At 42.9% G+C, this 12,894-nt stretch overlaps 1 protein-coding gene across 3 annotated transcripts in view; it reads left to right on the top strand.

Moving 5' to 3' along the window:
- Positions 1-12,894, top strand: part of NPHP4 (nephrocystin 4) — a 486,557-nt gene that overhangs the window by 16,871 nt on the left and 456,792 nt on the right. For all 3 annotated transcript variants that reach the window (XM_068240494.1, XM_068240492.1, XM_068240493.1), the window contains one exon: positions 6,180-6,347. In XM_068240494.1, coding sequence (XP_068096595.1) covers positions 6,213-6,347 — 135 coding nt within the window. In that variant the 5' untranslated portion in view covers positions 6,180-6,212. The remainder of the gene's footprint in view (positions 1-6,179; positions 6,348-12,894) is intronic.

Raw genomic sequence — 12,894 nt, 5'->3', positions numbered from 1 at the left:
CTGGATATAAAACTGGCACGGCTGGATGATAACTAGCTCATTAACGGAAAAGTTTGTTTTCAAGTGGGTGCCAAGTGAAACCGAAAAATGAACACGATAAGTACCGTTTTAAAACAGACAGGGAATCAAAACGAAAAGATATTTACTTTTAAAAACCATGACATAATTCAAGAATACAGTTTAACCCAACCCTACTCTCTCCCAGAACTCCTAATTGCTGGGTGCTTTGCTATTTGCTGGGCTCAGAGCTTTGCTGGCTGCTTTGCTATTTGCTGGGCTCGTGGCTTTGCTGGGTGCTTTGCAATTTGCTGGACTCAGAGCTTTGCTGGGTGCTGTTCAATTTGCTCTGCTGGGGGCTTTGCTGGGCGCAGGGTGCTTTGCAATTTGCTCTGCTGGGGGCTTTACTGGGTGCTTGGTGCTGTGCAGTTTTCTGAGTTGGGAGCTTTGCTGGGCTCTGGGCTTTGCTGGGTGCTGTGCAATTTGCTGGGCTTGGTGCTGTTCTGGGTTCTTGGTGCTGTGCAATTTGTTAGGCTCGGGGCTCTGCTTGGTGCTTTGCAATTTGTTGGGCTTGGGGCTCTGCTTGGTGCTTCACAATTTGCTGAGCTGGGGGCTTTGCTGGGTGCTTGGTGCTGTGCAATTTGCTGGGCTGAAGGCTTTGCTGGGTCCTTGCTGCTGTGCAATTTACTGCGCTCAGGGCTTTGCTGGGTGCTGTGCAATTTTCTGGGCTGGGTGCTTTGCTGGGTGCTTTGCACTTTGCTGGGCTGGGGGCTTTGCTGGGTGCTGTACAATTTGCTGGTCTGGAGGCTTTGCTGGGTGCTTTGCTGTACAATTTGCTGGGCTTTGCTGTACAATTTGCTGGGCTGGGGGCTTTGCTGGGTGCTGTGCAATTTGCTGGGCTCAGGCTTTACTGTGTGCTGGGTATTGTGCAGTATGCTGGGATGGGGGATTTGCTAGGTGCTTGGTGCTGTGCAATATGCTGTGATCGGGGCTTTGCCATTTGCGGGGCTAGGGGCTTTGCTGGGTGCTTTGCAATTTATTGGGCTGGGGGCTTTGAGTGCTGTGCAATTTGCTGGGCTGGGGGCTTTGCTGGGTACTTTGTAATTTGCTGGGGAGGGGAGCTGACATCGTTCCACCCGCGCTCTCCATGGGACCCCCTGCAGAGGTAGGTGACTCACTCAGCTGCTCGGCTCCATGCAATGTCCGCTTCAGCTGCCAGCTCCTCTCTTGCGGCCTTATCTCTGCATGACGCGTCATGTTGGGAAACAGGAAGTAGAGAGGAGCTGGCATTGAATGGAGCCGAGCAGGTTAGTCAACGCACCACTGCCCTAGCTCTGCAGGGGAACACAGGAGGGTTGCCATGGAGAGGGAGGGTGAAAAGATGTTGGCTTCCTTCTCCTGTTGGAGAATAACAACTGGCAACTGCAGCATTTTTTAAAAGCAAGAAGGTCCACTGGGGATTCTCCCAGCATCTCACTGGGCCAGTCAGACCCTGCTCTCAGAAGTAGTACTGTCAGCTTGGAGTGTGAGGTGACTTACAGGGAATGGGAGAGCACAGTATTGCATAGAGAGAGCACAACAGTGGCAGAGAGTGAGAACAAAGTGGCAGAGATACATGCTGCAGAGAGAGAGAGATTGCAGAGTGCTGCAGAGAGAGATAGAGAGAAAGAAGAAGAAGAAGAAGCACAAGGGCCTTTATTCAAATAACTTTTTATTCCAGGAGATAATTTTTCAGTTGCAAAGTGCTGAAAAGTTGTTTAAAACACTTTGTCCTCCTTGACGTATAAAAACGTCAAGGAGGACATGCGCGCTCCTGCTTGCTCCCGCGGTCGATCGTGCACGCGCACTCCCGGCTGCGGATTCGGTAGCCTAGGAATCAGTGAATCGGGCTATGGTGCCCGATCACTGATTCCTCTCCCCCGCAGAAAAAGCGACAGCTTCTCTCGGAAGCTTCGCTTTTTCTGACTCTATGTCCCTCTAAGCGTACATTGTACGCTTAGAGTGATGTCATGTAAACAAACTCAAGGTTGCCATCTTGTGGCCAAAGAGTAAAACTACATCTAAAAGTAAGAAAAAATTACACTACACAAATATTTTCCTAAATAAAACACTATTTACTTCCAACCCTCCCAAAAATACCCACATAAAATGTTTAATAAAAAAAAACAAAAACCTTACAATAAAAAAACAAAAAACAAAAACACATAAATATTTACCTAAGGGTCTAAACTATTTAAATATCTATGTAAAGATGAAATATTTCTATTTTTTTTTATATATATAAGCTTGTAAATAGTGATGGATGCAAAATGGAAAAAATGCTCTTTTATTTCCAAATAAAATATTGTCGCCATACATTGTGATAGGGACATAATTTAAACGGTGAAATAACCGTGACAAATGGGCAATTACAATACGTGGGTTTTAATTATGGAGGCATGTATTATTTTAAAACTATAATGGCCGAAAACTGAGAAATGATGAATTTTTCCAGTTTTTTTCTTATTCTTACTGTTAAAATGCATTTACAGTAAGGTAGCTCTTAGCAAAATGTACCCCCCCCCCCCAAAGAAAGCCTAATTGGTGGCGGAAAAAACAAGATATAGATCAGTTCATTGTGATAAGTAGTGATAAAGAGAGCTTAAGTGGTTAAAGAGAGGATAATAGATTATCTCCTAGGAGAAAACTCAGGAGATCAAGTTTATTGAATAAAGGCCTTGGGTTTATCAGAATCAAAATCTATTTAGCCAAATAAAGTTGCTTAACAGACACAAACAAAACAAAACAACACAAGGAAGACAGTATGCAATTCACTTTTTCACCTGCGTTTTCTCCCAAGACATTATTTTTCAGCTTCTTTTTAAAACAACTTTTTGGCACTTTGCAATGGAAAAAAGTACCAAAAAGTAGGTGAAAAGGTAGTCAACATTATTCTGAGTAGTTTTGTGCTTGCTGGTGGCTTAAAAGGCATTTTATTGATAAGGCATAAAAATATCACCCATGAGAAAACTTTAATTGCAAATGGACTTTGTTGTCTCAAAAAGATTGTGAAGTATTGCAGACAGAGTGCACAAAGTTATTATTTTTTTTTTTTATGCAGAATTAAAACCGCATTGGATGTACACAAGCACACTGATAGATATGGGCTTTTTGTTCTAGAACATTTCCACATGATTGCAAAACCTAGAAAACAAAGTATGATTGAGGCCTTTACCAATTTTCTTTCCTGTCCCTCTGACCTACATGGTTTCAATATTAATACTGGCACTCATAGGGGCAAGAAATGTAAGACCGCAATTAAAACTTGATGGGGAAGTTTAATGTTTCAGCAGAAGTAATTAACCTTTTGCACACTCACACATGGACTCATTGCATGCTAGCCTCTCAAATGTAGTCAATGAGGTTTAATGTTTCTCCACACCACACAAGGTTTTAGGTGTCGCTGCCTCTGTCCATGGTGGAGAGATTTACTAAGTTCTTGCCAGGACAGGAAGATGGAGAAATGATCTTAGTTGGACACAGACAGCAGTAGAACCCTGAAGAGATTTTAATCTAATTCCATGCCATTTGAAACTACAGTAAAATGAAGTTGTTTTGTGGAATTTGAGTTTAAACAGTTATTTTTATGTTGTGTATCTAAACAAATGTTGCTATATAGCATTTTTATAATGACAAAACATTTTTGATAAACTGCAAGAGTGATTTTGTTGAGTTTAAGTGTCTCCACTGGACAAAGTATGTTGTATAACTTTGTGTTCTGAACACATGGTACACGAACCCCAGGGCGCACTTTAGTGGTATCCAAGGAGTACTTGAGTCAATCCATTGTACATAGTTCTGAGTTAAAAAAGGAGAATCATAAATGACATATAAACATACCGAAGGGCTGGGACCCACTAGGAGCGCTTTTGCTGCGCTTGTCAATCACCGGCAATTGGCAAAGTGCTATGCCAGTGGATCCCTATAGGTATTATCCCACTTTGTTGTGATCACAGAGCGATCACCAAACGGTGCTTGCAGCATTTTGTAAGTGATCTCAAAGCATTCACATCAGCGGCTACAGTAGCCAAATCGCGAGTGCTCTGGGAATAGCCATGAACTTGTGGCACTTCCGCAATTTAGCAAATTGCAGGCACTTTGCAATTGCCGCAAAGCACCCCTAGTGGATCCCAACCCCAAGTGAGGCTTTATAGAACGTTGAACAATGATTCAGGAAGCCATAGGCTGTTATAGTTTTGGAACTATCATTTTTTAATGTGTAAAGGTGCCCATTAACGGTAAATTTTTTTTCCCACCAAATGCGATCTTTTGATGCGATTTTAATGATCAAATTGTATAGAAAATTTGCAGTTTGAAGGCAATTGATAAGGAATGATTCTTTGGTTGATTGATTTTTTTTAATTTACCAATCTGAAAGTTGTATTTTTTAATTGATTTTGAAGAAAGAATTGTTCAGTAAATGTGAACAATCTATAATTGCCTTCCGATTAGCTATGTTCAAATAGCATTGATAGATCGTATCTGATGAAAAAATTGTACCGTTAATGGGCACCTTTAGTCTAGTGATGTCAGTTTAGCACTGTTTCTACTTATGGGGTAATTTCCCTTCAATTAAGAAAATTCAGTCAATTCAGTCCAACTCTGTATCTGACGAAGATTAAACGTCACATTTGTCGATAGGAATGCCAAAGTTTGCAGTCACTGGAGTAGCGACGTTTTTGTGGCTCCTGCTTTGTGCATTTTATTAACCCCGAAGTAAGGTGGGAATTTATTAACCACCTGCTTTCCACAGAGAATACCCATGCTGTGGTTGCAAAGAAATTCAATTTAAGTTCACTATCAGTCAAGTTTTAAAAATTGTTGCTGGCTGCCATTTAAAACTAAAGATAATTTTGATAGTATTAAATTACAAAAGGATGTTTACACCACCAAACTATGTCTATGGTAATTTTATAATGAAAGTTGAATCTCCCCTTTGAAGTGCAATGCAAGTCCCTGGGACTGTCATTATTTTTATTTTGTTGCTTGGTGTGTTGCTGACCAAGAACTATACGTGCTGAAGTATCTAAACCTGTCCCAACCACACTTGTAACCAACTAATCACACTTTGAGTTAGGCCCTGCTTCCACTGAGTGTCGGCGACTTTGAACCCATGGAGAAAATGAACTAATGAGGTAAACACTTGAATCTATGTTCTGACTCCTGAAAGTTACTTTTTTAAAATCCCACAGTTTTCTTTTCTTTTTTAAAGCTGATAAAATAGGTTTAATGTTGTATTGTTTCATATGACTGATAATCTTACAGTGTCGCAGAAGCTAAAATATATCAACTCTTTATTGGGATTTATTATCAGCGAGGATTATGCTATAGTCCTAGGTCTGGACTGGAGAGAAATTGTCAGTTGCGCACCTAAAAGTTTAACTTTTTTTCAGGTAGAAAAAGAAGAAAAGAAACACAGCCTAGATATTTGTATGCTTGGAACTGTACATACATGTCTGTCTCATCATGTCACATGTCGCATTGGGTACACTTTAAATCAGGACAGCTCCATCCATGTATAAATCCTGATTCAAAGGCTACTATCCACCCTGCCACTGATCTGGGTCCTACTGGAGAAAATGCTTTACAAATATTACTGCTGCTGCTGTTGTTGACATATCCATTGGATAAATCATTGATGTGAATGAAAGCCTATTAAAGGCTAAAGTTTTCCTGATCGATTTTGGCTGAAATACCAATCAGAAAAGGTGTTTCTTTATTAATCGAAGAACCACAGGAGGAGCAGCACATGATTGACATCTGAGTAGTACAAAGCTAGCTGTAGTGACATTCTTATCTTTATTCAATCAGATTTTTGCTGTGTTGTGATTGACCTAGAGTGGTGCACAGTGGTAAAATGATCAATACTTCATGGTTTATATTCCATCATAGAAATAGCGATCATGTACTTCATCAGGCAACCATTACATAGTGTTTTAGTACCTTAAATATGGTCAGATGCTGGTAAAGCAGCCATGTGCCCTGCAGTAATAGGATAGGAGTGTCACTATTGCAATATTTACAGCATACCACGGACAATACACTGGTTGATTATTTCTGTCCAAAGGTATTGTTTTTAATTAATAAACAATATTAATGTGAGGATTTCGGATGCAAAGTTTTTTTTTTAATTTATTTTGAAGGCAAATATTTAAAAGGAAGTCAAAGTAGACAAGATGGCAGACTGGGAAACTGTGTTTGGCCAAAGCCGGCTCATACCGCAACATGTCCAGCGATGGAAGCACAGCACTGGCGAGTCACTGGGATACCAGCTGTTCCTGGCCACTCTGGAGGGGATTCCAGACAAGCAGGTGACCTGTCAAGTGACTACATTTGGTCAAGAATATTTACCCTACTCTGGTTAATTATCACTAATGTTGTTTGCATTATTTGTTTCAATACCACATATGGCCAGCCTTAAAGTGTAACTGTCGGGCATAAAATCAAAAATCTATTCTTTATTTATATCTGGTAAACAAGTAATAGGGATGCTAACCAGGCAGTCCAAAAGTTAAAAGTCACTATTACTTTTCTTGTTGATAAATGATCATTCCCCAGTTTACCTGACCTGACTCATATTTGGTACATTGCCGCACAAAGGAAGTTACAGGGCATGCTGGGTTGTCTTTTTTTTTGCTTCTTTACTTTCCTCTCAGACTTAACTAATGCAGCCTTATTGGCTGAATCCTCTCCCCCCCCCCCCCCCTGTTTTCCCCAGCCACACCTCTGTTCCTCTCTGATTGGCCAATATTTATCATGCTGAGACAATGCACTTTCTATTGCAGAGCTGGGTGGGAGTGCCTGAAGACTGGGAGGAGGGCGGACAATGCATTCACAATCAGGCAGAGGAGAGTGAGGAAGGAAATTACATCAGGATTGGCTTCAATCCTAAAAAGGATTTTCTCTTTTTTTACTGTAGAAAAATCACTAAAATCAAAACTTGGACAGTGCAATACATATGTTATGTAAGGAGAGCACATATTTATCTACTTATATATGTGTTGTTTTTTCTGAGATAGTATGGCAATCCTGACAGCAAACTCTGCTGCAAGGAACGCTTGCTGGCTGGTGTAACTCTAAGGAAAGGAACATGAGTAGTTAAACAACTAAACTGTGAGTTGCAGAACTTTCATCTCAGAATTCTGAAGGTAATTAATTTAATAGTATTGGTGTTGGAATTCGGAATATCTAATTGGAACACCCAAATACTGCAGATCATCACACTTCAGCACCATTTCAGTACCGAACAAGCGGACAGGGTCAATTTATGTACTTGGCCTTCACGGCGCGTTTCATGTTACTCTGCTGCTTCCTCCTTCTGGTTCTGGAAGGAGAAAGTATCGGAGTCACATGAAACGCACTGTGATGCACAAGCCAGTGTACTGATGCTGCCCGCTTGTTCAATTCTTCAATAGTGCTGAAGTGTAGTGATCTGCAGTATTTGGGTGTTCTAATTAGATACAGTATGTCGAATTCCAACACTATTAATTAGTTACTTTTAGTATTTACATACAAGTCAACTTCAGATATCTGGAATACACGGCTGATTTTGAAAGATATAGCATATCTATAGTATGTAGTAGGCATACTCTTTGTGATAGAGATATTTAATTGTATCCAAGAAGAAAATGGCAGGTTTTCTTAAAGGGAATGTCCGAGCTCTTTTTAAAAAAACAACTACTTACCTGGGGCTTCCTCCAGCCCGGCAGCTGCTATGTCCCGTGCTGCAGCTCCGCTCTCAGCTTTTGGCTCCCGTCCCCCACCGGTGCATAGGCCGCCAGGTCGTCCTCTATTGCGCCTGTGCAGTACATTCCGGACAACGTGGACTTGATCGACAGCGGCGCTGGCGCAGTAGAGGACGACCTAGTGAGGTCAGCCTCTGCACTGTTGGGGACTGGGAGCCAGCGGCTGAGAGCGGAGCTGCGGCTAGAGACATAGTGGCTTCCAGGGGCTGGAGAAAGCCTCTGGTAAGTAGGTATTTTTTTATCTAGTTAATATATTAGCTGTCTCATGTCCAATTAGTCATTCATTCATCACTCATATAGTGCTGAGTTCTTCCATGCTTCAGAGTACGTTTAAAGTGAACCAGAGATAAAGCACCCTCATGTATTTTACCATATATGTGTCAGTGGGAACATTAGATAAAACACCTACCCTGCTCTCTGTTTCATTCTTCACTGTTCAGCCTGCTTCTTATCACCCCTGATAAAATCCCCGACTGAGCATTCAGTCTGGCTTTGCTCAGGAATTATTATAGCTGAGTCATCATAGCAGAGCCACAAGGGGGCAGGCTTGGGCTTGAAAAGACATCAGAGAACACAGACTCAGCTATAATAATTCCTGAGCAAAGTCAGACTGAATGCTCAGTCTGGGATTTTATCAGGGGTAATTAGAAGCAGGCTGAAGAGTAGAGATGTAGCGAACTGTTCGCCGGCGAACGGTTCCAGGCAAACTTTGGGGGTTTGCGGTCGCCTGCACCAGGCGAACTTTTGCGGAAGTTCGATTCGCCCCATAATGCTCTATTGAGCAAAACTTTGACCCTCTACATCACAGTCAGCAGTCACATTATTGCCAAACACACTGCTCTCACTGCTGGAGGCCCGCCCCCCCCCCTCCCTCCTCCAAGCAAGGTCCATATGCCATTTCACTCACTTGTCTGCCTACACTAATTAGTTAAGGGACAGCTGCTTCCCTCCACCCTTCTCCCTCCACCTATTCCCTCCTCCCTCCTACCGGAGGGAGGAGGGTGTCATCTGCCAGGGAATTATACTATTTTAATAACCAGTTTACATACCATAGCTGGGAATCGAACCCAGGTCTAACTGTGTGGTGGGCCAGCACCCTAACCGCTGTACCACAACAGTACTAACTGAAGCTGGCCTAGCATTTACTATTTATGCTCAATGCAATAGAAACATTAGGTTGCTTAAAGGGAACCTTAACTGAGAGTGATATGGATGTTTCCTGTAAACAATACCAGTTGCCTGGCAGTCCAGCTGATCTCTGTGACTGCAATAGTGGCTGAATCACACCCTGAAACAAGCATGCAGCTAATCCAGTCTGACTTCAGTCAGAGCACCTGATCTGCATGCTTGTTCAGGGGCTGTGGCTAAAAGTATTAGAGACACAGGATCAGCAGGCGATTCAGGCAACTGGTATTATTTTAAAAGGAAAAATCCATATCCTTCTCCGTTTAGGTTCCCTTTAAGGATTTGTAGCATAAAAGCCAACTCACATTGGCTGGGATTTGAACCCGGGTCTCACTGTGTGGTGGGCAAGCACCCTAACCGCTGTACCACAACAGTACCAACTGAAGCTGGCCTAACATTGACCATTTATGCTCAATGCAATAGAAACATTAGGTTGCTTAAAGGGAACCTTAACTGAGAGTGATATGGGCTTCCAGGTATTAGAGCCCTTGAAACATGTTTTCTATCATTTTTCCAGCCAGTAGAATTTTTTCAAATTTTCAAAGTTCGCCTCCCCATTGAAGTCTATTGCGGTTCGCGAACTTTTTCGCGAACCGAACCTTTCATGGAGGTTCGCGAACAGGGTTCGCGAACCGAAAATCGGAAGTTCGCGACATCTCTACTGAAGAGTGAAGAATGAAACAGAGAGCAGGGTAGGTGTTTTCTTTAATGTTCCCACTGATATATATGGTAAAATACATGAGGGTACTTAGTCTCTGGTTCACTTTAACGATTTGTAAAATCAGAACACAACAGTCTGATATATGTACAGGAATCCTCCAACCTGTGTAGCCTACTAAACTTTTTTTCTTTATGACTGATTGTGATTATATATTCACTCACAGCAAGAAGTCTCCTTTATTCTTATGCTTAATGAGTGTTGAGAAGGAAATATATGGAACTCTTTAAGCTCTAGCTTTTAAAGTGAATCTCAGCAGCACTGAAATGACTCAGCAGCACTGAAAATGCTTGGTGTTTCTTTAACAGTGGTACAGCATCAGAACTTTATTTTTCATACTCAAGCCTAATTTTTAGCGGCTTAGAAGCTAAGCTCCCCCCATCAAAGAAAACATGCCATGCATTTTTCCCCTGATGCTGAGCAAAGCATGATGGGATTTCTGATGTTGTTGTTCTCGTTGCCTAGTAGCTGCGAGGGATGATCAGGACACAGGGCAATTGGAACTGTGTCTCATGCTCCCTGTCACCTCCTTTCAACCAAAAAGATGACTGCCATCAAGAAATCACAAACCTTTGCCTGTTCTTGTATAACAGGGTGGGTAAGAGATTATATTACCTATCTATTTTAATTAACATAACTAATGTAACTTAATGACAGTATGTTTGTTTAGGCTGAAGTTCCTCTTTAAGGACCATGGGCTTTTTTTATTGGTTCACAGTGATCACAGGGTCAGTAGGCAATGAAATTGACTCCTAACTTGCACACAGAGTCTAGGTATTGTTAGTCACCTAGGTTTAGTGACAACAGAAGTGGGGTTGTGGTGTAAGCTGGGATATTGAAATCTATGCCCTGGCAGAGATAAGAATCTGCAAATGGCATAAGTTCAATATGCTGCATCCCCAACAGGTTAATAAATAGGCTAGATAGGGAACGTAATTAGAATCTGAAATATGATCTAACACTCCATCACACTACCAAGTTTATGTTGCTCTCACCCGGACAGGAAGTCAAAATTGTTCTAGGTTAAAATATGGGGTACATATATTGGTAGTAAAATAATGGCTTACCTGGCACCTATCGTAACTTCTATCCTCCACTTAAGGTACCTACCCTTAACCCCCTTCTGAAGGTACCTAACCTTAGCCCCCTCTATCTAATGCCTAAGATTAGTCCCCTAAAAGTAATTCCCACACATTTTATTTGCCCGTTAGTCCCTGCTATCACAACATTTTAATTATGTTCCTAGTACAATGTGTGTCGACAATATATTATTTGGAAATAAAGGTGTATGTTTTCTGTTTTGGGGTTTTCTTTGTATGTGGTCCACAATTACAAGCCTTTATTTACTAAAATAACAGTACTATACTCTCATGACATAAATATTAAAAAAGTCCCTAACATAACTGTATATCACATGCTTTATTTTGTTAACTATAGTGAAGGGGAAAGTAAGAGGTTAAAATTAATTGGGGATTATCTTTAATTTTTTTTATTTAGCATATTTATATTGGCCACTAGATGTCCCCACACTATCCTGTGTGCTGAACAGTACACAGAGAGTATTGCAAACCCGTGTGTTTACTTTTAATTTGTGAATGACGATCGGCCTCATTCATGCCATTTCATCATTCACTACCGGGAAGCTGATCTGGGAATGGGAACATTTTCCCATTCACAGATCACTACTCTGCAGCGAGGGGAGGTCACAGGCAGGTGCTTTCACGTGTGCCACGCATTAAACGCCACAGATGCATAGCTACGCTCCTGGAGCGGTAAGTGAAAAGGAAAAGATTTATCATGGGAAAGGGGGTATTAGCTACTGATTGGGATGAAGTTCATTTCTTGGTTACGGTTTCTCTTTAACCTTCAATTAACACAAAACCCTCTGATCACAAGGCTTGAAGGACAACTAAAGTGAGAGGTATATAGAGGCTGCCATATTTTTTTCTTTTGAGACCACAGTGATTGTGTTGCTTTGCTCCGCTGCACTCTCCAACACCGCAGCTCATCGCAAGGGAGATGCAAGTCTATGGAGAATTGCACAGTTCACACGATGTGGCGTGACGCAATTATCAAAATCGTAGTGCGCATTGTCAAAATCAGGCCTTAGTGTAGCTTGTTTGGATAAAACGTATACTTTGATCTGGTAAAACTACAATGTATATGCACTTTTCTACGTGATTGAAGTCTTTGTATACAAAATTCTGTACTTTTTGGAATATTAACCACTTCTGTGCCAGGGGTATTTTTGCTGATCGGTGCTGCGTGGGCTCTCCAGCCCGCAGCACCGATCAGCTAGCAGCCAGGGCGATTAGACTTCCCCCCCCCTTTTTTCCCCACTAGGGGGATGTCCTGCTTGGGGGGTCTGATCGCCGCCGGCTGCTTGCGCTTCCGGGGGGTGGCTCTTCAAAGCCCCCCTCCGCAGCGCTTCCTGGCCTCCTTCCCTCCCTCTCCCTCCCCCTGTGAGCGGCGCAGGACGGATTTCCGTCCTGCGCCTGATGGGATAGGCTTTAGCCTATCAGATGCCGGCGATCCCCAGCCAATCAGAGGCCGGGGATCGCCGATCTCCTCTACGGCGCTGCTGCGCAGCAGCGCCGTATACATGTAAACACCGGGGAAGATCTTCCCCGTGTGTTTACATTTACCCTGCGAGTCGCGATCGGCGGCTCGCAGGGTGTTCACGGAGACACCCTCCGTGAACTGACATGGAACGGCCGCTCATACGAGCGGCCGTTTCCATGGAATCCACTTCAGGATTCAGGGGCGTAGTTAAGCGTACGCAGAATCCTGAAGTGGTTAAAAGAAAAAGTATTTTTTGCAATTTTTTGGTTTCCTGTGTTTTCACTATATCCCTGACTAATTGATTAGTATTTGATCTGGTAAAAGGCTGGGCTCACACAAAAAAAGGTGTCCAGTCCTGTCCTGTCAGTTTTTAGTAGTGTCTGCACCAGGGCCGTTTCTTGCCCCGTTCAGCCGGTTCTGCTGAACGGGGCGCCAATGAGAGTGCCTGATTGGGGGGTGCCAGGCAGAAGGATGTCACTGCTAGGAGCCGGTGACCAGCGCGATCACCGGCTTCCTAGATCCTTCTGGGCGCTCTCCCCCTGTGGCCGCCGCTCTCTCCCTCCCTCTGGCCGCCGGCGCCGCCACGTCAGACCTCGATCAGGCGGCGACCAGTAGTGCAGGCGCTAGGACCTAGCACGCCGCACTGAT

The sequence above is a fragment of the Hyperolius riggenbachi genome, chromosome 6 (genome assembly GCF_040937935.1).
Source record: "Hyperolius riggenbachi isolate aHypRig1 chromosome 6, aHypRig1.pri, whole genome shotgun sequence".
Classification (NCBI taxonomy): domain Eukaryota; kingdom Metazoa; phylum Chordata; class Amphibia; order Anura; family Hyperoliidae; genus Hyperolius; species Hyperolius riggenbachi.
This window is presented reverse-complemented; position numbering and strand designations above follow the sequence as displayed.